Source organism: Macrobrachium rosenbergii, chromosome 9 (assembly GCF_040412425.1).
Source record: "Macrobrachium rosenbergii isolate ZJJX-2024 chromosome 9, ASM4041242v1, whole genome shotgun sequence".
In the NCBI taxonomy this organism is placed as follows: domain Eukaryota; kingdom Metazoa; phylum Arthropoda; class Malacostraca; order Decapoda; family Palaemonidae; genus Macrobrachium; species Macrobrachium rosenbergii.
In genome coordinates, this window is record NC_089749.1 from 43,295,739 (window position 1) to 43,322,525 (window position 26,787).

Consider the following 26,787-nt stretch of genomic DNA (forward strand, 5'->3'; position numbering starts at 1 on the left):
ATACAATAAACCAACTTTGAAACAGACAAGAACGACAAGTCTTGTCAAGGAAATGAGTAAAGAGTAAGTTACTGAAAGGTGAGAATGAGTTGCACACACCCTGCCTTCCTGGGACCGAAGTCTGCGTCCTGCATCACTTTGAGACTTTGTTCCCTAATTGATTATATTCTCCGCCGAGCTAATACATTTGTATATCGATTGTCTGGTACGTAATTTTATAAGCTATATAATATAAATACTTGTGTTCTGATTGTATGACAGCTTCATTCCAAGTCAACGCAACGCGCGTTTTGTACGGGTAAATACAAATATATCTCTATTTACAGAATGTTTAAAATACTTTTTTTTTACAGGATAAAAGCTGATATATACAATAAACGAAATGTAACGAAAGAACGGTCAAGAACTACACTTGGGATTGTCTACTTAATACTATATAGGTACTTCATATCTGTCAAGCTATTATTGATATGTTGTCAGTCAATCTTTCATCCTTAAAATGAATATGCCTACCTTTATCTCCTTCACAAGTACAAAAAATCCTTTATAACCCCATTCATTATTGAGTTTCATTCTAAATCCAGAATTCTACCTAACCCTATGTTTCCAAAATACAAGTATCAAATTTCTTTTTTTTTTCTTTTACTTTTCGAGAGCAGTAAAAAATTTGACTATCGAGTTTGTTAAGACGAGCACCATCATAGGAAAATAATTTGCTAAGGAAAACTACTTGTAATCTTCTACTGACTGGAAACTACTGAGTAAAATGCTTAAATGGTAAATACGTTATAGAAAAAAGAGAGAAGACGCATTTGAAGCCTTAGGCTAAAAAATAAGCAACCGTTTCAAATCCCCACCAATTCAGGGCATAAACAGGCTTGATTGTGAAGGAAGTCTCTGGAGGAATTGGTCTTCCCGTAAAGTGATGAGTATTTCCTGACCTGAATCTAGACATGTTATGATATCTGTTTAAATCGGGCTTAACATTGTCACTATTTCTTTTGCGAGTTACAACGTTTCTGTTTCGGAAGTGACACGGTGTCAAATGAACAATAACCTACAGAATGGAATCACCAGATTCGGTATCTTTTCCTCTCTCTCTCTCTTAATCTATCTACCTATGTCTTTCTCTCAACTTCTTGCACCACATCACACGTGAAAAGCACACAACCTATGGAGTATAAAGAGGAAAATAATGGCCTTTTGCACATCGTCTGTATAAAAAATGATAAATACCGCTTCCCTCCAAAAGAGAAGCTCATATATGAACATTCACAACATGGTGTACTATAACAGTGGAGAACATGTGGCCACTGGACCTGGCAGCGTTGGGTAACGAACTGTTGTTTTCATTGCTCTTCTTCCTTTTTCTCTTGGAAGATTTCCGGTGGCCTGGAATGGCGCTGTGGTTGGCCTCCCCAGCCAGAGGCTGACGGCTGATGGCGCCGTTGGAAGATCTTCGAGCTACTCCCTCGAGACCGACAGCGTTGTCAGCGCCTCTGGGAAGCGTCGACGGGTATTGGAACTGTCCAGCATCGCGGTCGCTCCCTCTGGGATGGGGAACGCTGCCCAAGGGGCAAAGCAAGTCGAGGTCATTCACCCTATACTCTACAACAGGAGAGAGTTTCTCGTGGGGCATGATGTCAGAGTACTCGATCTGAAGGCGGATGTCTGTGGATGAGCAGGAGGTCATCGATGACCTCCTGACCTCGGGACTCGAGTAAGAACAGTTGCTCAAGGATGACTTACGAATCTCTGGGCTGGAGTCGTAGAAGTGATAGGAATCTTGGTCGCGGAAGGAGACACGGGACCCGTGCCTCATGTGACTACTGATGGAGAAGGGAAGGTCGGCCTCGGTAACCCCGTGTAGCAGAGGCGTCGAGAAATTTAGCGTGTACCGAAGGTCGACAATCCCTTCATCTTCCGGTTCGACCCTCGGCTTGATGGGGCTACGTTTGACGAGTCTACAGCGCTGTAGGGGGTGTGGTGACGCTGGCACCGTGCCATATCTGGAGGAGGGTCTCTTCTTGTCACTCTCGCTATCTTCATCGTCGTCATCCTCGTCGTCATCTTCTGCTCGTCTCCTCGCCTCCTCTTGGTCTTCGTGGAAATGGTGCGCGTCGAAGAACACTTGGGAGGGACCGAAGTTGCTGTTGCCACTCGCGTCTTCAGCGCCATCGGCGGGAAGACGGGATGTCTGATGGTCTTCTGGAGGGACAACCAAGTGTCAGAGAAGGCAAGGACCTGTGTAGGGACCGCATCATCCTCTCCCGCTTAACCCTCCTGACGGTGGCGTCATCGCTGCGGAGGAACTGAGTGTGGGAAACGTCCAGGACACCTTCCAAGGATCTACCTCCAACAATGTTGCTCCCGCTGAAGGCTTTGTTGATTCGCTCGCTCCCTCCCCCTCCCCCTCCTCCTTGGTTCTGAACGTCTCTCCTGTCAGCAACTCCGTTAGTTGGCCCTTCTTTCGCGTTGTCCGACTGAGATGTTCCAGAGATCATGGAGTCCTGGAAAACAGAGAAAATTTAATTGAGAGCAAGAAAAATCAACAAATTTATGAGAGCTACAACTGATTACGATTTAATACTATGAATTTATCATACTGTACACGTCAGATAAAAATAGTATTTTTGTATCTTTAAAGATTTATGCTTATGATGTTTCTGACTGATCAAAGAAGCACGAGAAAGGGAGAATGATGGAGGAGGAAAAAGAGGGGGCTTAACCTCAAGGAACGACAGACCTGACTTAGAGAATGTTAAATTTACAGATCAAGGACAAAAAAGGCAGGAAAGGAACTCGAAAACTGAGCCAGTGGAGGGAATTCAGCATATATTAAAAACCGCAGTCAAAGCAAATGGAGGGAAATACACACCTAAAAAGTGATAAAACGCCTCACTTTTGTGACATTTAGGAAAACTCTCTTCAAATTCCATCGAGTAGTACAGTAAATGCTAAAAAACTAACCGAACACTGCAAAGTTATAAACTAAGCTTGCAATCTTCGATTGACATTAACCGGGGTTTCGAGTTGGGCGTATCGAAAATATTGGTGATTGGAAAGCCGAGTGGTTCATGGGAGTGATTCGACATGGACCGGTACATGTATCTATTTGAGAGGGGGTGGTGGATGCGAGGGAGGGGTCACAGACCAGGGTAACCAGAGAGGGGGTGGTGTCTCATACGAGCGAGGGTAAGTCGGGTAAATCTATGAGAGAGGAGGAAACTGATCTTAGCTATGAATTACGAAAAAAGTTAATCAAAGATTCCCACTTCACTATTTGAGGTTTCTCAGTGCATACAGGGTTCAGGGTGTCTTTTTTTTTGTCATGTTTTTCATTCAAATTTGAACTGATTATGCCAGTGGACATTTCACGGGGCCCAAATAATTTATCATTATTATTATTATATTGTGTGAACACTTTCCAGAAATAATAACTTTTTACCCCGAGAATGCTGCTTGAATAGACTAAACACCTGGAAATTTGAGAAAATTAATAAAAAAAAAGTAGATTCCTCCTGAAGGACAAAACCAAGGTCTAAAGATCTCGGACAAAATAATTCCCCAGGGGAGAGACGAGGGTTTGAAGCGTGGGCCTGTACCCAGTGTGGTATCGACTGTGGTAGGTTTATTCCAAGGTATGAAAGGGCAAGGGGCTGATAATCACATTCTCAAAACAACAAGTCAAGAAGGTTAAAAATCTTTAGAGTTACCTGAAGAATTATATATATATATATATATAGAATTATATATATATATATATATATATGTATATATATATGTATATATATATATATATATATATATATATATATATATATATATACACACACATATATATATATATATATATATATATATATATTATGTATATATATAAATTATGTATATGTATATATATTATATATATATATATATATATATATATATATATATATATATATATATATATATATATATATATATATATATATATATATATATATATATATATATATATAAATTCCTACACACTGAGAGAAAAACCATGATGAATCGAATGATTTTTATTATGTAGCTCAATAAAATTTTAAATACGAAGTGTATATAGTCTTTCAAGGCCTGTTACAAGTTACAGTAGTGCGTTTTTTATTTTTATTTTATTCGGTCTTGGGGCCAGCGGGGCTAGAGGGGAATGGTGGAATTTTACCCTTCTAACTTAAACACTAACGCACTTCTTGCATTTCCGTCAAATAACCAACTTTATTCGGTGGAAAATGCACATGTGAGAACTACAAGGGGACTGTTCAGTAAGCGATCAATATTCTGCGCCACCAAGTTAAAAACTGACTTGAACACATTGAAGAATATAAATGCCTGACCTGCGTTAAGTGAACTGCAGGCAAAAATGACTTTATTGTCAAAGGAATACAAATAGATGCTCTTAAGTCACGCTAGCATTCAGGGATGGCTGAATTTTGGAGCAAAATACTGTTGACATAATTGCTTGCAGGAGAGAGGGCAAGAAATAACTAACTATATTCCGGCCGGGCCCCAAAGGTGCTGGATGAGAGATATTGAGGAGGCCTCAAGGGAATGGGAACAGTGTAGTTTGTCAGAAATGCGGTGGTTATAAGCATAAGCAATGTTGCCTTTGTTTATTGGTAGATGTTACCAACATGTGCAACGGTGGCTGATTCGTTGCTGATAGTTGTTAATAGCACGTGCACTGTCTGGAGTTTGTTGTAGGGAGATGTTATTAACAGATGTTATGTCGACTGAGTGTATAATTTGCATACGTTATTAACAAGTCCAAAGTTGTCTGAGCTTTATTTTGTCAAATGTTATTAACAGGTGCCACTTTGGCTGGGTTTATTGTTGGAAGCTATTATTGACAAGTGTACTATTGGTAGATTTTGTTATTGACAAGTACAGCATTTTAATTTTCTTCTTACACTTGTCATTAATAGATCAGTGGGTGCACAGTGGATTTTTGTGATGGTTTTACTTGTCGTCAACAAGTGCAGTGTTGGCTGTTATCAAAGATGAGTTGGTTACTAAAAGGCGAAATGATGGTTGAGACTGGTAAAACACAGGAAATTGTTACTAAAATGTATTTGAATGTGCAAGTCGTTGTTAATAACCGGCGCTGTATCAGTCGAACATGACGACTAATATTTACTGACGTTTACATAAAAAAACATTTATATAAATACTGGAGTTTTTTCATTTAACTGGTATCACTGAATCGTTGTGGCAAAACCTCCTAATTCTCCACGAACTTACTTTGTAGGATAGGTGTCCTTCCGTAAGCCTCGAATTCGAACGGGAAATCTATAAAGAATCTCTTATTTTTCCGAGTGAGGTTCGAAACCCCGAATAGCTTAGAGGAAGGTTGCCGTAACCACCAGTACCAATACATCAACAATATTTTTCTTTCATGACTTTTACCTAATAATTTCATCAATAACTTTCCTGTTGGAGCTATTAATTGTCACGCTCTGGAATTCTCTTCCTGCTAACTTTATCACTAACATTAATTACCTAATTGTTTATACTAACTTTAAGATTAAAACCAGTTATAAATCCTAGCATCCTTTGTGAATCAGGATCTGCGGTACTTCCCAGGACTCCCTAAACATCAGGCACTAAAAGATATAGCAAATGAAGTCTTCGTTTACCTTATTCAGGATTGGAAACGACTCCGCTGACGACGTAGGACTGTCCGGGGACTCCAGCCTCCGCTTTATTTTCTGGATTTCCTGCTCAAGTTTCAGCAGCTCCCTTCTGTAGACCTTGTTTTGTATTTCAGCTCTGTAGAATTTTTCGCGTTTGTCCTCCGTCATCAGTCTGAAAAAAACATAAGATAATGAGTCATTGGTATAAATATTGTCGAAATAAATATTCATGAAATGATTCGATACCCTTTTCAAGCCCATTTACTCTCCACGCAACAGATTATGAATACAGCAGCTCCTTTTTGGTATTACTCAGTTTCCTATCAAAATGCCTGCTCTGGGGTCTTGCATCTCTGCTCCTGGATGTTAAGGAGAATCAATCTTCTTCCTAACATTTCAGGCTAACACTTTCTATGCTTCCATGATATTTTTCTTTCTCCTAAAACAAACGTGAAACTTTATTTATAGGATATCCGAGTCTTTGATCGCATTAAAAGACATAAATAATGAGCCTTGTAGCCATTTTCACATCACACTTAACTGTCAGCATACTTATGCAAAACATCTCTTTTATCGTGAAACCTTTGAGGCATTTCTAATATTGCCACACTGCCAAAAAAAAAAGGCACAGCACGTGTCACTTCTCTGTAAATATTCTTATTTCCTATAACTATTCATTGGTTCTATACAGCCTCTTCGTTCTCGCTATGCAATTTATCAAACGGCCAACTTTTATTTGCATTCTCAATCCTATTCTTTAACTTTCACTAAAACCCTCCCATCACTAATTAGGAATATTTCGCTTTGTTAACCTTTAGGGCACTTCCGTTTGGTGAATATACTTTACATACGGAGCAAAATACTCTATCAATATTCGTAAATAACCCAACCTCTGTCTCCATCAGTTTGGGTTGCCTTTATTTGATCAACTGCTGGACTGCTTTTCTTACATTTTACGCCGCGTTTCCTAAGTTATTCTCAGAATAGCATCATCGTCGACAACACTCCACTTCGTGATAATTCAGGTTCTGTGCTCTCATTTGCTTATTTGCTTTTATTTATCAGTGACCCTCTCCATTCTACCTTTTCTTCTCTTCGCATATTTAATCGTGATTCATTTCTCTGTATATAATCTTTCAGTATTCGCACTCAGTCTTAATTATCTACATCTTCGTTAATCCACTCTGTCGCATTTACATAAATGGCAGATACAATTATGTAAAATTCAGTGGCTCACAATACAGTTTCTAACATATTTTTCCGATGACTCTCCCGTTCAGTGGATTATTATTTAAAATCTGAAAACCGCTAATCATCTGTTAGTTCAGGATTCGTCATCTGCCTTGGAAATATCACACACTTCACATTGTTAAGTCGACTCCTCCTCCTCCTCCTCCTCCTCCTCCTCCTCCTCCTCCTCCTCCTCCTCCTCCTCCTCCTCCTCCTCCTCCTCCTCCTCCTCCTCCTCCTCCTCCTCCTCATGCTTTTTATTCTTCAAGAATCGACCTTTTGTTTGGATATCACTCCGTGTCTCTCTCGTTATTTACTAGTCGTTCTCATAACTGGCAAATTAATTCCTTTATTTCATTCTTAAAAAGACTGGATCAAGGGCGTTATTTAATCAATGACACCGACATCAGAAGATGTCTTTTCTATAGGTACTTTCTCAGCCATTATTCGACTGAGTAGGTCTCTCTTCTTCTCGGGCAGAATCGTAACAAACTTTGGAAAGGGATTATTGTCATGACTTTTCCTTTATATTTATACACATACATACACACACACACACTATATATATATATATATATATATATATATATATATATATATATATATATATATATATATATATATATATATATATATATATATACACACACACACACACACACACACAATCAAGGGGTGGGAGTGTTGTGGCGAGTATAAAATGGAGATGAATACCGCTGAACTTCTTCATCGATTTTCCAATAGTTTAGTCCAAATGATGAAACCATTTTGTTGACGTGTTGTTCTGTGCATAGCAACCCTACAAGGAACCACACAAACACAAGAACCAAGCTGAACTCGTGACTACACCAGAACCACAACAGCTTAATAATTTCAAAATATGAAGATACTTGATTTGTTTGCCTGCTGACAATTACTGCAGCCTTTTCGACAGCTAGGACGAAAACCGAGCGACGTTCCTGACGCGAATGAGTAGCTGTTTGTTCGAAATCACACTCCGAGGGTCAATCACTCTGCCACCTGCCTCCGTTTTTTCCAGAACTCTCCTGAGATCTTAGTAGTAGTTCTCCTCGTGCTTGTACCTACTAATGTACACACTTATACAGGCATTTACTGTAAAGCTCATGCAACTGTCTGAGAGAGAGCAGCAGTTTTCGCTCAGTTACGGAACAATAGTTCTTAGAAGCAACTTGAAGGCGGGAGGGCGACAGTTTTCAGCGCCTCTCCAGTTTCGAGTCTCTTGAAAACAAAAAAAATAACTTTGCTTACGTGCATCACTGGAATGTCTCTGTCGCATAATCAAATCGCAGCAAACATCATATCCCCACTATCGACTAATGTGTTGTACCCTCGTATCGGTATCCGATAATAGATAATTAAGAGTTTTTCTGTTTTTTACCTTTTACTGATGTCGGTCGGCATACTTGCGTCATACGGGACTGCCTACATAGATTTGTGTAGTACCATATAACGAAAGTTTTGAGATTGTATACACACAAACCATGTGGTGTGTGAGTGTGTGTGTGTGTGTGTGTGTGTGTATATATATATATATATATATATATATATATATATAATGTATTTATAATTATATATATATATATATATATATATAATATATTTATAATTATATATATATATATTTATAATTATATATATATATATATATATATATATATATATATATATATATATATATTATAATAAATATTCTCAGGCTCACAACCTTAATTAAGAGGTCTTTCTCACTTGCAGAAAGTACCAGACATTTAGTTCATCTTGCTTTTGTTTTACCATGACCTGAAGGCTCCCAACTAGTTAACTTCTGACCCCCCCAATTTGCTTTCTCTTTCCACATTTACTGCCGAGGCCAAATTCTTTCACATAAACTCTAGCTGGCAACTACCACACAGGTGAGAGCCGGAAGCTATGACAGCTGAACTGATGGGTCTTAGCTCTCTGACCTTCAACCTTAACAGATGTGTCTGTCTAGCTCTCTCCTCACCTTGGAGACAAAGGACCATGCTGTAGGTCTGACATGATACAAAAGGGACTTTTGGAACCACCTGAAGGATGGCACTCTCACTATACCACACCCTCGGAGTCCGCAGCTTCGCTCTAGTTTGGCATTAGAATTTATTACTACGAGAGGTGTTTGTGAGGCTGTGCTGCCATTTACTCTGTTCCATCACTGAGTCTGCATTCTTGCCCTCCAAGAGAGGCCAACTGAATTAGATTGCAATTAAGCCCATTTAATTTCCCTTGTAAATCACTGCTTTGTGTTTATGTGAGTTGTAAATAAAGTAGTTAATTTGTTTTCTTAGTCTGCTTTATGCCCCCATACAGTACTATTTTAACTTTCACTTTTAAATTTACGAGTAGGAGGGCCCTTTGCACAATACCAATCAGCAAACAGGTAAGCTAATCAAACCTCCCCTCCAATATTCATAAAAATGGCGACCTTGTCAGAATCCTTAGAATTTTGTAACTACTTAATTCCCAAAATTCTTGTGGATTTGAAACGAACCTAATAAAGTAAATTCTTTGGGGCAAAAAACATTGGAACAGTGTACAATACAGCCATAAGTATTTAGTTTCGAAAACAGTGTATGCATGCTCATAATTCTCGACTAGGATCTCATAAGCTCCGATAAGGAATTTAATTCTCATGTCATAGTGAGTTCAATTACTACACCAAACAAGAAACCTTTTGGGTAGACACATGTTCAGCTGACGAACTTGACTTAGGCCAGGCTCAAATATGAGGGTAACAATTTCCCAGAGTGGCAAAGGTAGATTTTTTCACCAAGATGCATATGCCGTATGGTGCTTTACGTTTTACAAAACGAGTAGGGTTCATGCATGCAAAAGAAAGTAAAAAGGCTGCATGGTTGAAGCCAGCAGCCATTTTGGGTCGCATGTTTTAGGACAAAGCCACATTCCATTCAAGGCCGCTCGTGAATAGGTAGGGAAATTCAGCTAGTCGTGCATGCTGTTATTTCAGCTTAGTCAGGGTTGCCTCACATGCTCTGAGGCATTTGCATGACTATTTAGCCTTTGATAGGCAATTAAGGGTTAGTTAGTCTCGTAATACAATCGGAAGAGTAAAACATTGAAGGAAGAAGTGCGCACTTCTCCCTTTGTTTTTTACGTTACCAAGTGAGATTCTAGCTAGAGAAAACCAGATAGCATAGCCCAGCAAATAGCATATTTTTCTGATTAATTTTCACCACTTTAGTAAATTTTTCGAGTCATCTGAACCCACATGGCAGCCATCTTTGGTCGTAAGAGAGGGCATTCCCGCATGTTAGAAAATTCCCGGGGATTTAATTTGGCGTGCCTTTGACTTGTGCCAACCAAGGTAAAAGTTAGAGTGCATTCATATGTTTTTGCAGCCCATGTGCTCTGTCACCTCCCATTTGCCTGCCTATGCACTGTTACAAAACCCAAGTTATTTTGAGCACACTGAGTCATTCAGTCATAGTCATTTGTTTCATTTTATCTTGTTAGTATATATAGGTGTGTGTTCACTTTCATTCCAATAAAACGCATTTGTTAGTGCATGTGTTTCGTCGGCATATATATGTATGTGTGTTCTATTGTGACTGGAGTCGGCCTGTGGTCTTCAGTCCCCCACTCCACAACATTTCTTTACCTTGTAATGAATCTTAGCACGTGACTGCATTTGCCGAATCGAGTGTTCTCTTTTCTTCAATATCATTTGTCATCTTTAAAGACTTTCAATCATTGTAAATACGAGGGAATCTTTTCTTTAAACTCCTGTTAACTATTAACTTTTAAGAAGAATGTCAGTAACTTTCATTAGCATTTAACCATTTCACTTTTACTTAAAATGTAGTGGGGTTTCACGTGGAGGCGGGACAGCAATTATTTAATTATATTAAATCTTATTTTGAGGCCAAGAATCATCCCTAAAATTAATTCCCTGCTATGCTCCCAATATTTACTGTTCGGGAGAAACTTTTCACCTTTATGTAACTTCTCTTTACTAAATGATACGCCACATCTTTTTAAAATCCAAAGTATTGGGAAGCATGTTTTATTACTACGTTATAATATTGCATCACTGCAAGCCACTGTCCCACAAGCGTTGATTTTCTGCTACGCCTTGGGGAAGTGAATCTAATTACTGCCTCGAGCTAAGCAAACTCATTAATTATTAACCTTTGCATTATTGCGAACGTATCAACCGCCTGGAGCTTTTCTTAACAAATTGCACATATGTGCATTCTTGCATGTTGCTAAACACTGCTTATTCTTGTGCTGTCTGTTGCACTGAAAGTCATTTAATTAATTACGCTATTAAGCAACCAGCCTCTGCACATTGGCTAGCCTACTGATCGCCTTGTGTAAGCTCATCTTACCCATTCTTCATGAACAAGCCTACTGTTCTTCGTAACAGTCAACCATTCCTAATGAACCAACCAATCTGCACATTGTGTGCCTTTGCAAATCTATTAATTACACTTACGTGCCTTTGAACTATTTAGTTCTTCGGAACTCACCCACACCTGTGTGTTACTCTCGTAGTGTGTCATATCTCCGTTCTTCGGAATCCATCACCTCCGCACTATAAGCCGGTACTGTCCGTGTGCATGTTATCCATTGTTCTTTGAGAAATCCACTAGCTCTTGGGAACCACATTGCACATCAGTGCCAGTGCCACCCTCCTACAGGGGCATTCTCAGCTACAGTGTTACCCTTATCATAGGTGCACTGCCATTTAGAGTAACCTACCATAGGTGCTCTCTCATTTACAAGTGGTGCCTCCTCCTGGCCCACTTCCTTACTGTGCATATGCTCGGCCCAGGTCAGAGTGCTAGTTTCATTTACCTCACAATTGCTTGTGCGGCCATCCTAACATTTTGAATATTTCTGGGGAAGATCAGATCCCACTCTAAGCATTAGCAACATGTCTGCTGAGGTGTATAAAAACTTCACCGACATAGGGAAAGGTATGGGTCTGAAGGGGGACACAGCTGGCTCAATGGGTCCATGAACAGATTGCTGCTGCTAAGAAGGAGAGACAAGAGAGGGAAGAGAAGGAGTGTCAAGAGAAAGAAAAGTAGCCACAGCATGAACTCGCACTGGAGCAAGAAAGGAAGGAGCCAGAAGAAACCCGAGGACAGCATGAACTTGCATTGGAGTGAGAAAGGAAGGAACAAGAAGAAACCCGAAGACAGCATGAGCTAGCCCCTAGGGAGAAAGAGACAGCCTTAAAGGAGAAGGAAGCTGAAATCATACAAGCCCAGAATGTCAGTGCCTTGGCACTGGCCCAACACTGAGCTGAACATCCAACCCTGGTCTCTGCTCCTCCCATTATCACAAATATCAGCCACCTCATGTCCCGATGGAACGATGCAGAGCCAGAGGCATGGCTGGACAAGGTGGAAGCCCTCTTCTCAGAGTACAATCGAACTGACACAGTAAAGGCCATGATCCTAGTACAACACATGGCTGAAAAGGGACAGGACGCCTTAAATTCTTTGGAAAATGGTGACAAGGAGGACCTTGAGGTGGTCAGAAAGACCATAGCAATCGCATATGAGATTACACTTGAGCGTTGGAGGCACAGATGGTGAGGTCTTCCCAAGGAGATCAGTCAGACCTGGTCTGATTGGTCCTTCAAGAAGAACCGAGCCTTGCAGTGGTGGATTGATGCCTTGGAGTGTAAGGAATTCTAGAATTTATTTAATCGGATGCAGCTTGAGGATTTCCTCCATTACGCTCCCAGCCCCTTGGCTCTACACAGTGCCAAGAAGCAGCCAAAATTATTCATGGACCACTGCCGCATGGCTGATGCTTACGAGACGTACCACCTGGCCTCCAGCACCTCAAACAGGTGCACAGTTCCTCCTGACCCCATTGCCTTGGCAGCCTGCTCCAAAAACGGCCCAGCTTCATCGCCAACTGTATGCACTTATTGTAAGAAGACAGGGCATTTAGAAGCCCATCGTAGGGCTAAAGGGGGGAGCCACTTCAAAGCCCGCCCCCCATACTGTAACTTCTCCTCGTAGAGACTATAGCAAACTTTATTGCCACATCTGTAAGCAATACAGGCATTCCTCAAATTTCAGGGACTGCCCTGGAAAGAAACCTGCCGCCGTCCTTGCTCTAGCGGCCACTCATTCACCCTCTTTAGGACCTCCAGCTGAGGGGCCTATTTTTGCTGCACCTCCTAGAGGTTGTTACTGCACTCAACAGGTCTCTGCATTTGAGGATACTGGAGCTCAGATCTCCCTTAGAAGACAAGACAAGGTACCCCATGGGGTCAAAATTGATTTTAACAAGCCTGTCACTATTGAGGGCATCAATGATTGAAAGCTGATACTCCCAACTGTCCGACTGAGGGTCATCAGGCCCCACAAAAGTAGGATTTGTACGACTGGAGTAGCCAATCATATTCCTGAAGGCTATGACCTCCTCCTTGGACAGGACCCCTCTTCCCAGCCCCTTTCCGGGCCTGCCATGGGTCCTGTCCCCTCTGAGTCTCTGTCAGTTGCTGATGTCCAATCCAGCCTTGCTGCTGAGCCACTGCCAGTGCCTAAGCCTAGCCAGTGCAGTTCTCTGCCCTTCTCAGTCACTGAGCCCCACCAGAGTTAGATTCTGGTTCTGTGCAAAAAAACTCAAATTTGGACATCCGGCATTCTTGGCCCAGATGCAGCTTACATCCCTTCTTCAAATCTTGTGCCTGAGCCTCACTAGAGTCAGTGCCAGAGCACATTGCTGATCTCCCTTCATGAAATCCCAGTCCGGTCCCCCTCACGTCCAGTGGCCTGGCCACGCTACCAGGGACCAACTGAGAGCCAGCTTGAAGTTCAGTATGGTCTTTCCAGGATTCCCCTGGCCTCAGCGGAAGCTCGTCCCCTGGCAAGGCCTTGCAACCTGTGCCTGTTGGTCCTTGCAACCTGCAAACCTCTCGCACCTACATCCACCTCTTCTGCTTCATCACCAATGTGGAGGCCATGCAACGAAATCTAGCAGAACTGGTTGGCACCACCGCTGTCCAGGTTGTCACAGCAGCCAAGGCAGTAGCTAACTCAGTGCCTGTTTTACCAGTTGCTGACACCCCATTAGTCATTCTAGACCTAAATCAAGGATTTTCTCATACTCCTGTAGAACCACATGCCCCTGTTCCTACCAAGAACCCTCAGACTAACGTTCAAATAAAATCAAGGAAGAAGAGAAGTAAGGGACATAGAAGGCCCAGGTAATCAACAGAGCTACTGCACTCTCATGACACTCGTGCCCTTTATATACAACAGTGCCTTAGCTTAATTGAGCAATCCTGACCTGTAACCACAATAGTGGGTTGCATATTGAACCATTTATTTTTTAATCAACTAAGACTTCTCCAGCACAGTGGAAAACATATCCTAGCTCCATTTTTATTACTTGTATTCTCTTATCCTGCATGCTCATGTGCTTATGTATAACTGCACACTTTATTTTAACGAATCTAATCTAAATCATTAACCTACCCATTGCCACTATGTAGTGCTTAATTTTGTTGTGCCACAGTCTTTTTAATGCACGCTTTCTCAAATTAAACTTTCATTGTTAACTAAAGTAAAGCTAATGCAACGCTCCTCTAGGAATGAGGAAAGACTCATCAATGGCACCTACAGTTAAGTTAGTTGTTAAAATCTTAATTCTTATATTAAGGGGTTGGATTTGACATTTTGGAATTAAGGCAGCAGCCCTTGCCTGCAGACTTTCCAACCAGTAAGGGTCTGGAATTTCTGCTTAAACGGGGAGTTGTAATAAATATTCTCAGGTTCACTACCTTAATTAAGAGGTCTTTCACGGCTCACTACCTTAATTAAGAGGTCTTTCACGGTTCACTACCTTAATTAAGAGGTCTTTCTCATTTGGAGAAAGAACCAGATATTTACTTCATCTTGCTTTTATTTTTACCATGACCTGAAGGGTCCCAACTAGTTAATTTCCAACCCCCCAAAATTTGCTTTCTCTTCCCACATTTACTGCCAAGGCTAAACCATTCAGATAAACTCTAGCTGGCAACTACTGCCCAGGTGAAAGCAGGCAGCTGGGGTAGATGAACTGATGGGTCTTAGCTCTCTGACCTTCAGCCTTAACAGACACATCTGTTTAGCTCTCTCCTCACCTTGGAGAAAAGGGACCAAGCCATAGTTCCAATGTGATACAAAAGGGACTTTTGGAGCATCTTGAAGGATGCACTCTCGCTATCCCACACCCTCGGAGTCTGCAGCCTTGCTCTAGTTTGGTACTAGAACTTATTAATATGAGAGGAGTTTGCGAGGCTGTGTCGCCGTTTACTCTGTTCCATCGCCGAGTCCTGGATTCTCGCCCTCTAAGAGGGGCCAACTGAATTAGATTGCAATTAAGCCCCTTTAATCCCCCTTGTAAATCATTGCTTTGCGTTTATGTGAGTTGTAAATAAAGTAGTTAATTTGTTCTCTTAGTCTGCTTTAAGCCTCCATACAGTACTATTTCAACTTTCACTTTTAAATTTACGAGTAGGAGGGCCCTCTGCACAAGGACAATAAGCAACAAAGTAAGGTAATCAGACCTCCCCCCAATACTCGTAAAAATATATATATACAATGTGGTCAAGTGATTTAGCTCTCATATCGCCATTTCTCCTACATAACCACTCTCTTCATCTCTATTCTCTTTCCTTCCCCGGACCACAGTCGTTCAAGGCTTCCACTTCCTCTTCCTGGGGATCCTATCCATGTGTGTTCACAGCCACAAACTCCCTTCGCTAACTTTTAATCGCAACTCTCTGTACTCCACTTTAAACCAATCATGGTGTTCTCTTCCCTCTACGATCCAATTCCTTCAATCCTGGGCAACCTTGAAAGAGAAAGAGCGAGAGAAGACCGGCTTATTCAATAAAGACTTTCAGGATCCCCCCTTTCGCAGCTACGCCTTTCCCTCTCTCTCTCTCTCTCCCTCCCTCCCTCTCTCTCTCTCTCTCTCTCTCTCTCTCTCAGTCCTGAGGTTGTCTGCGGCCATTGCAATATCCGGCAAGAGTAACCCAAAGTTTTATTTACCTTCCTGCGATTACTTCCGCCTTGTCCCCTCGCGGTCAAGGGAGCCCCGCGTGCGGTTTGATTGAAGTTTTACTTCCCATACCTATTTTTTCCTTGATGCGAAAATTTTTGCGCTCTTTGAAGTTCGTCCACTTTGCGGAAGTTTTTTCTTTGCTCTTGGCTGTAAAAGACTGGCGCTTAATGGAAAGCAAATTCTGTTAAATTGAGTGGAATCAGGCCATCTTGTCGTTGAGATCCTATTAAACAACTTACCCTAAGGAAGGACTCGTACATTTCACTTTTGTATCGAAGCTTCATCGTCAATGAAAGAGTACTCAGAAATGAGCGGCCACTTGTGAAAATATTAGATATTTCGACGAAGCTTTTGCCGGTGATCATGTATAGGCTACGATGGAACCAGAAGCGATGAGCCAATGAAAACCCAACGGCTTCGTCGAAAGAGCTTCGTCGCAGACCTGTAAACAAGACTTCGTGCGAGAAGCTTACTTCTCCAAGGATTTCGGCCATGCGAAACCATTCTATCTAGAGAGACGAAAAGTTTGTAGTACTGGACTTCCAATAATTTAGTAACATGACCACCCACAGATGCCCGGAAAATTTTGTGCAACTGCGCTCCATGGATGAGGGATGGAGATGTATATATATATATATATATATATATATATATATATATATATATATATATATATATATATATATATATATATATATTGTATTATATATATATATTGTTTGTATTTATAGGTATATCTAGACATATATGTATGTCTGTGTGTGTGTGTGTATATATATATATATATATATATATATATATATATATATATATATATATATATATATATATATATATATATATAATGTGTGTGTGTGTGTATCGGTTTCAAGTCTCGTAATTACCCAGAAACGTTGAAACTTCCAATGATTCCCTTTCGACGAGACATTTATTAATCGGAGAGAGAGAGAGAGAGAGAGAGAGAGAGAGAGAGAGAGAGAGAGAGAGAGAGAGAGAGAGAGATAATACTTATGATCATAACTTTTTGTTTCCAAAAAAGGAGACATTTCTGTTCCTCTTTCCGGCGTTTCCACATCGCACGAGAGCTACAATGAAGCCAAACACTTTTTGAGCTTGTCCTATGCCGTCCTGCCAAAGCAACCAAAGGAATTTCGGATCTTTCCTAAATAGTGGCCCCAAGGGTTTTAACCCGGTATGTATCCACCTTTGCGGCGTGTTTAGTACAAGCCCATTGAGGATTACCATGAAAACATAAACAAAAGACTGTAAATATCATAAAGATAATGACCCCCAAGAAATATTAGTCCTAGGTAACGGCCCCCAACCTATCTAGGAAAGATCCGGAATTTCTTCACGTTCCAAGGCTTTCTGGGGATGCTCAGATAGCTGAAAAATACGTTTAAGTTTAAATCTACGTTGCTTATATTACGCAATTGGGCCAGAAATGCGTTGTTTATATATTACCTATCGCCATCCAAACCTTCCTCATTGTTGTCGTTTAAGAGCACACAAAAATTGTCATGGAAAACCTAAAGTTCCCTAAAATAAAGAAAATAGGGAATGAGTAAGGCAAATAAAAAATGAAAATTTACATGTAGATGTACACGTAAAAACAGCAATGATGATGAAATTAAAAAGAAAAAGGAAAGAGGAAAAATGGAAATAGGCGAAAATGTGACACATCAAGAAGGAAAAATATTAAAACAGTACATGACGAAGGAAGGGAATCAGGCAATAGAAAATAAAAAGAAAGCGAGGGTGGCGGGTAAAAAAAAAAAAGGGGAACTAAAAGAAGAGGACTGCTACAAAGTATGGTGAAACACTGACAAGGAAAAATACAAAGGAAAAGAAGGAAAACGTGTATAAAATAATAAAAAAAAAGATAAACTAGAACGGGAAAGGGCACAAACAGAAAAAAAAGAGAAAATGGAAAATAAAGCGGAAAAGGCATATTACAAACGGAAAAACGAGGTTAATGAGGAGAAATGACAACGGAAACCAGAATCCTGAGTAAAACGAGACCGTTGCCAAAAGAGCATTTTTGTAAAAAGTGAAGAGGAAAATGTAAAGGAAAGAGGCAACCACACAAGGGAAAGGGGGCAAATAAAAAGGAAGAAAGGGGCTACGAAAACGGGTAGAAGCTGAAACATAAAAGAGGAAAGGCAAAATGTGGGAAAAGAGGAGACTAGGGAAAAAAACATTAACTAAACAAGGGGAAAAGTGAAAAGAAAAGGGTGAATAAAAAAAGAAAAATCCAAAGCTAAAGGGTGACGTAGCAAATGGAAAAAATTGAAAAGGGTAAATAAACAAAGGAGCAAATGGGAACAAAAATAAAAATGAAGGGGCAAACAGAATGAAATGAGTCACTCCGAACGAATCCCCGTCAGTTGGTGACTCCTCCTTTTCCATTCATAACCGAATTAATCAGAGAGGTGAGAGCGCCTCTTCCCAACTACGAAGTAACTGTCGAATTACCCAAAAGCCAATTAGAACTTTAATAGTTCGGTCCCTGCGTCCCTCGGTCCCCATTTAATAACAAGGGCTTTCCCCTCTCTCCATCTCCGAGGGGACGTCAGCGCCATATTGAGCCAATCCCCTCTGTCCAGAGATCTCGTCGCCCGGAACTGGACGATGCTTCTATTTCCAGGTTGTCAGTTCCTGCAAAGGCCGGAGGAGGGAAATGACCTCTGGGCATCAATGTCACTCGAGTACAGTCAAATGTACACACTGCGAATTCTTTACGATTATTTGTGCATATCGTGATCGAAAGGTATCCATGTAAGGTCTTGCAGTCAGTGAGAATCATCTCACGCGTCATGACCTCAGGGTATCCAGGTCACAGATTTTCCACTCGAGCAGAGTGACATGTATACGCTGCGACTTTTTGAGACCCACATATTTACACATTATGATCTCAGGGTATCTATGGTCACGTCATGAATTCGGTCACACTTCACATTTGATCAGAGTTACATGGACACGTGACATTTTCAGGAAGACATGCATAATGCAGTTTAAGGGTATCCAGATCATACCGACATACGCATGTTGATGTGCACATCATTATCTAAGGATACACACGTGACGTCTTGCATTCGACGAGCACTGAATGAGCACATCGTGACATCAGGGTAACCACAGGATATGCACTACTCGATCGAGTTCCATGCAGATGCTATGCCCTCGTCAGAATTAAATTTACAAATCGTGTTCCAAGGTTATCCATATCACGTCATACATTTGATGAGAGTTGCATGTAAATCTCGTGACCTCATAGCATGTAGATGAGAGTCGCATTTAAATTTTGGGACCTCTTCAGAATTAAATGTATACATTAGGATCTAAGGGTATCCATGTCATGTCTTGCTATCGAAGAAAATTACATTTACACAACTTGATCTCAAGGTTTCCAAGTCAAATATGTCATTCCATCAGAGTTGCATGTACATATTGTGACCTTATTATAAGTACGTGTACATATCGTAATATAGAGATATTCATGTCAAGTCTTACATTTTATGAGAATTACTTGTACAGTACATGTCATGACCTCTGAATATCCAGATGAGGATTACATGTACATGTTATGACCTCTTCAGAATTTCATGTGCATATCACCATCTAAGAGTATACATACATGTCTTGCAATCGATGGGAATAATATGAACACGTAGAACTTCATAGTCGTGCACAAAATGTGATCTTAGGGTACATACGTAATGCCTTCCAATCACAGAGAGTTAAATTTACACGTCACAACCTCATGGCAAACATGGTACATATTGCATTCAATCAGAATATCATTTACAATTTCTGGCATGTTCAAGAATTCGTGTACATATCGTGCTCGAAGGGTATCCATGTCACGTCTTGCGTCTGATATCGAGGTCGCATACTGGAATCGATCAAATCTAAATGTACAGACAATGACCTCTTAAATATTACATTTATCGTGATCTAAGGTTATCCATGTAGCTTCTTGAATTCAGTGACAGTTATATTATAAAATTCGTAACTTTCGGTTATCCATGTCTCATACTGAATTAAATGTACATATCATGGTCTGAGGGTATCCGTATGCCACACACTGCACTTGATCACAGTTAAATGGAGATACTGTCGTCTATTTAGAACTACATGTGCCTATCATGACCTAGGGGAATCCATGTTACGTCTTGCGTCAGATGAGAATAACGTACAAGGGTGACCTCAGGGTACGCAGGTCAAATTCAATCGCAGTTACATGTACACGCTGTGAACCCGTCACAATCGCACGTAGATATCATGATCAAAGGAGCATCCATGCAACGTCTTGCATTCGATGAGAATTACATGTACACTTCGTGGTTTCAGGGTACATCAGGGTTACATGTGGACATTGTGACCTCCCCAGAATTATATAATTATATATGAGCATACCATGATCCAGGCGTGTCCATGTATCGATGCGTTCGACGAGAATTACGTGTACATATCCTGGGACAGGCAGAGGTCAAATCAGTTTCACAGTATTCCATGAATAGATTGGCTAAAATTATGACTTCTCTTAGACCACCAGGGTTCAGTTTGGCTGCGATACGTCGATGACATTTTCACGTTCTGGGATGGTGGCTGCAGAGATGCTGGCGATTCTTTTTAACAAATCAGGTCGCTAGTCCCTAGTACAAAATTCAAAACCAAATGGGAGAGATGGAAAACTAGCCTGCTTAGATATACTAATTATAAGGGAATCATCAAAGTACAGTTTCACCGTGTATAGGATGCCATCTTTCTTAATTTCCTACGTTCATATCCCTAGTTATCATGACATTCACTGAAGATTGGGTGGTTTGTTTGTAAACTTTTTCTCAGGGGACTAAGAATCTGTTCTCAAGATTACGTACGTTGTCGAAAAAACCACGAATACGGGCAATGAAGTCTATTTTCGAATCCACGAGGATAACAATAAAAGGGCTTTACCAACAAAACAACACTCCCGTACGTACAGGAAAGTGAGCATGCAACTAAGACAATCGAACCTGATGACCCTTTTGTTTTTTCTCACCCAAGAACCTAACGAGTACTCTTACTAATAGTATCCATAAAACAGAAGAGAAACTGAATTCGGAGTTTACAAAGTTCCATGTGCAGATTATGAAAAAGTTTATGTGGGGCAAAGTTGACTTTCGTTACCGCAGAGGTGATCAAAACAAAAGGTCTGCTGGGTATGGATTAGAATATTCTGGGATTGTTTCCCCTTTCGAGATTTTGGGCACCGCAATAACTGGAGTGAGGCATCTTTAGTATTTAAAAGTATCTGTCCATACAGAAGGAAGATTCTGCAATTCGCAATCAAAAGGTTAACCAATAACACGAACATATCAGAAGGTCACTGGAATGCAAACATCATGGCAAAGCACTCCTGAATCCTCTTGTTTACATGATTATCCAGCCAGACAGGTCTCCAGATAACCATCGCTTTATAATTCCCAGGTCAGCCCTGTAATCCAAGGTCCGTGGCCATAACTGTAATCCATCCCTTATCAAGAACAGCACACAAAGAATCTCATAAAAGAAAAGAATGCCTTCACAAACACAAACCGGTTCTATCTGAACATCTTCAGACCCCTTATAAATGTCGCCTCTGTAACACCTCTCATTTTCTACCGAGTCAATGATCAATATGTCCTGGCCGAAATAAAATGGCTTTTTAAAATGTCTTTATTACTTTTATACGCATTTTTTAGGAAAAATATTAAATTGTTAGATTACAGAAAGCACATGCATATATATATATATATATATATATATATATATATATATATATATATATATATATATATATACAAATATATATACATATATATATAATATATATATATATATATACATATATATATATATATATATATATATATATATACAAATATACGAAGGAAAAAGTGAAACAACGGAGTGGTTGCTAGGCCTGATAGTAAGGGGCCGTGTGTCGAAAGGCCTAACAACCACTCCGTGGTTTCACTTTTTCTTCGTGGCATTTGCCTTTATTTATGCATTCATCACGTTCCATATCTTCGTAAATCAGTTATACTCGTATATACATATACATATATATTTATATGGTCTATATATGTATATATATAAAAATATAGATGTATTTATACACATATGTGTATATGTGTGTGTTTGTGTGTGTGTGTGTGTGTGTGTGTATGTGTGTAATATAACAATCTAATATTTTTCCTAAAGACGTATAAAAGAAATAAAGAAATTTCTAAAAAGCCACTTTATATATATATATATATATATATATATATATATATATATATATATATATATATATATATATATATACACACACATAACACACACACACACACACACACACATATATATATATATATATATATATATATATATATATATATATATATATATATATATATATATATTCATGTGTGTGCATATATCCTTCTGATAGGAATCTGTCTCTGAATTCCTATCAAAGTTTAAACTACAAGAGAACTAGCAGAGTATATAGTATGTTTCTGATAGCATAATTGTATGCTGAAGTAAATTTTGGTGTTGTATTTAATGATTACCTTACTAGTTTTCTTGTTTAATAATACTTCACCAATGGAATAATAATTGAACGCATAATTTGCAACTCTTGTATCCAAACAACTGATTGAGGCGGTACGTGTCCCTTCTAAAATTAGGCCTAAAAAGTCATTTTGAACGGACTGCTTTCGGAGTGCAATTGAGAGAGAACTCTTCTCATTCGCTTCTCTTCTTACGCCGAGTCACTGAGCACAACATCTACGAAAAAAGAGAGGTCGAATGACATGGAATGTGCGCCTGACGTAGCTTGGAAACCTGAGGAAGGAGATGCAACAGCTTGGCGTTGTCACGAGCATCGATCCCTCCTGCTGCAGCAGCCGAGAGCGAAGGTCGATGCATGGAGGGACAGACAGTGCTGTCCGCAGCAGACATTTGTAATCAGTCATTTGGGGGTTTTGGCCCTCGGCACCTTTTAAAGGATTTCTATCGTTGGAAAGGTCAGGTCAATTAGTGGCGAAAATGTGCTTTTGGAATACACGCCAATCAGGAAAGTTTTCTTGGACTGATTTCCTGATTTTAAACGGTTGATCTTTGAGGGGTCGTGATCGATATCATCGATGAACGGCTCTGATGAACTCTCTTTACGCGCTATATACAAATATAAATATATATATATATATATATATATATATATATATATATATATATATATATATATATATATATATAAATATATATATATATATATATATATATATATATATATATATATATATATATATATATATATATATATATGTATATATATATATATATACATATATATATATATATACATATATATATAAAATATGTATATATATATTATATATTATATATATATTTCAACAATAAGATGTTGGTTGAAACGGAAAACGAAACAACAGTCACTGCCACATTCATCCTTTAAATGTTGGTTCAGGGAGCGACAAATGTCTTGAACTGGAGTTATCCCCCATTAGAGGGAACAGCGTCCCTTTGCGTGAGTGCGTGTGTATCGCGTAGTCCCGCACACGCAAAAATAGTATATACAAAATAAGTGTCGCAACTGTAAGCCCTTATAGTTTATTTAACATTTTTATTTTATTTTATCTCAGTATATATTATTTGGGATCAAAGGAGACAAGAACTTACCTTCGCGTATTGGACTGGATTTTGAGCCCCATGCTTTCGACAATGGGGTCCCCCTCGGCCTTCTTCCAGATGGTTAAAATCTGCATCAGAAATAGAAATAAGGGGCTTTAGAAATGAGAAAAATCCGTCTCGATTGAATTTAATTAAGGAAACAGTTACTATAACCAGTATGTAGTTTCAAGTTGAGGTTGTATTTTGCACGCGAAATTATTTATCTTTTTTCATCTTATTTTTCCTCGATGATATTTTATCGCGGCCCAGAAAGATATTTGCCTGGTTGTTGGTTTACCTACTTCTTCATTGGAGGGGTGGGTAGAGCTCTCGGCTAGCATGCTGGGTTCGACTCTCCGACCGGCCAATGAAGAATTAGAGAAATTTATTTCTGGTGATAGAAATTCATTTCTCGTCATAATGTGGTTCGGATTCCACAATAAGCTGTAGGTCCCGTTGCTAGGTAACCAGTTGGTTCTTAGCCACGTAAAATAAATCTAATCCTTCGGGTCAGCCCTCTCTAGGAGAGCTGTTAATCAGCTCAGTGGTCTGGTTAAACTTAGATATACTTACTTAGTTGGTTTACCTCCTTTTCTGTCTCTTTAAACCTGGCTGCGTCTTTCAGAGTTTGCCTGTCTTGATGACCGAGTATCTGTCTGCCTGCCTACCTGTCCTCTTCTATGCAGAAGGCTTTATGATTGCTTTTCCTTTGTCCCCTGCCATTCTGGTCTGTACCTGCCTCAATGATCGCCTTTTTCTTTGTATATCGATCTGTAAGTCTGCCTCCTTCTCTGTACCTCCCTGTCTACTGGCTGCCTCTTTCTCTGTAATTTCCTGCCCGCTAGCCTTTCTGTCTCTCTTGCCCTTTGTCTGACTGTTTAATTGTCTTTTCTTCTGAGTCTGTCTAACTGTCTGACCTTTCTTGTTTTTGACGGCAACCTCACCATAACCTTTTGGTTTCTATGTCCGTCCTTCTGCCTTTTTCTCTGCCTGCCTGTTTTCCTGACTGTATCTGTCTCAAATTTCCTGCCTTTTACCTGTTCAGTGTGTGTGTTTACGTACATGCCTTTTTGTCTGAATGTCTGCCTACTGACTAACTCTTAACTGATTTTTCCAATGTCTCTGGGCCTTTCTACTTGCCAGCCCCGCCAGCAATCCTCTCTGTCTGCTAACCTACCTATCTGATGTGTCTATACTCCTGATAGGAAAGAAAAAACACTGCAACGATGTCATAAAAAAAAAAGTCAGGTCAGAGACCCTGAAGGCCAGGAAGTTACCTTGGGTATGAACAAGAGACACAGCGTCGTCGTCGTGGAAGTGATGATGAGCGTCGTGACGATGACGTAGGCCAGAGTCGTCCGCTCACTGATGATGTTGGCCGCCACGATCACGATGGCCGACGTGATGACGACGTTGTAGACGCTCATCCCGATGTACTGGGAGTCGTTCAGGGCTGGGATTTTGACGTGTCTGCAAGTCAGAAGAATTAGAATCATGGCAGGGGAAGAACTCTGAGATGATGTCATTCAACCAACATGCAATGAACTACTGTTCATGACGTAATTCTTATAGAATAAATATAAAGAATGGCTTGAGTTACTGAACAATCTTTGAGGAAGACATCATTAGTGAATAAATTTCAAGTACAGGAGCACGAATTTATAACAAATGCGCCCAGGTGGTACCGAGCATTAACAACACTGTTAAGGTCGAGCGAGTTTCTTACTAAGGAAGCGCCACATGAGCGACTTGTATTTTGTCGCCAACCCTGACTATTCGATGCAAAGTTCGATGGCAAGACGCCAAAAGACGTTCTCACGTCCCAAGCAACGCCCAAGAAAGAGGAACTTCCGAGTCCTTATTTAAGAGGATAATTAGAGAAGAAGCTTATTGCGCAGAAGGGCTGGTTTTAGTAAAGTAGAAAAGCATACTGCCTTAGGCTAAAGAAAACAGTGAAGGGTAACAAATTACTGATGCTATAAATGGCGCAACTGGGTCTGCGCAGTCTTACTTTAATTGTATTGCACTTTCCAACCTTCAGTAAACTTATCCAAACCTGCTGTTCCGTCCCGACGTATCGAATTAGTCAGGTCTACATGTCAATATTTTTCCTACATTTAAGTGTAGTGACATTATATTGTAGGACCCCACGCGAGTTTCTCGTTGGGCGAGTCGGTAGAGCTCTCGGCTAGCACTCTGCTGGACCCGAGTTCGAGTCTCCGGCCAGCCAATGAAGAATTAGAGGAATTTATTTCTGGTGATAGAAATTCATTTCGCAGCATGATGTGGTTCGGATTCCACAATAAGCTGTAGGTCCCGTTGCTAGGTAACTAACTGGTTCTTAGCCACGTAAAATTTAGTCTAATCCTTCGGGCAAGCCCTAGGAGAGCTGTTAATCAGCTCAGTGGTCTGGTTAAACTAAGATGTACTTAGGACCCCACACGGACCCAAACACCGTCCCTCTTACCTGGCCGGGTGATCTCCCAACGAGCATCTCCTGACATAGGCGCCAGGCACACGCTTACAAGAAACACGGAAGATGTCACGCATCCTTTGTACACATATTATCATTCATATTAATGTTATGCTAAATGCATCATTCTCAGTACAAGCATTACAATGTCAGCATTCCAGCTTGTATATTGCTTTGTGTACATCTTTCCGACCCCCAGCAAACACAGTTGTTTGTATTCTGACCTCTGTTTTGTTCGCCTCATGTCAGGCACTACATTTCCGCTCGCAAGAGCTACTGACCTGTCTGTTTGTTGTTTGAATAAATTAGTAAGTTTTGAATGCTGCCTCTTACTCGCACACGCCTCCGTACAATATATATATAATATATATATATATATATATATATATATATATATATATATATATATATATATATATATATATCTCAGGTTGAAGAGGTAAAGGCATGCAAGTCTCATACAAGATCAAGTTTATTCTGCCAACGTTTCACATCACATGATGCATCTTCAAGGCTGGAAAATTACACACAATAAATACTTAAAATGTCACTTATGCAATGGGAAAAACTTCTTTAAAAATTTAAAATTTTCTTATGATTCTTCTATATATATATATATATATATATATATATATATATATATAT

At 39.9% G+C, this 26,787-nt stretch overlaps 1 protein-coding gene across 1 annotated transcript in view; it reads right to left on the reverse strand.

Moving 5' to 3' along the window:
- Window positions 1–1,109: 1,109 nt before the first annotated feature.
- The window catches only part of GABA-B-R3 (gamma-aminobutyric acid type B receptor subunit 3), a 336,872-nt gene continuing 311,194 nt past the window's right edge, over window positions 1,110–26,787 (reverse strand). Inside the window, 5 exon segments of the mRNA XM_067108995.1 lie at window positions 1,110–2,194; window positions 2,196–2,510; window positions 5,664–5,832; window positions 23,679–23,758; window positions 24,947–25,139. Coding sequence (XP_066965096.1) covers window positions 1,259–2,194; window positions 2,196–2,510; window positions 5,664–5,832; window positions 23,679–23,758; window positions 24,947–25,139 — 1,693 coding nt within the window. The 3' untranslated portion in view covers window positions 1,110–1,258.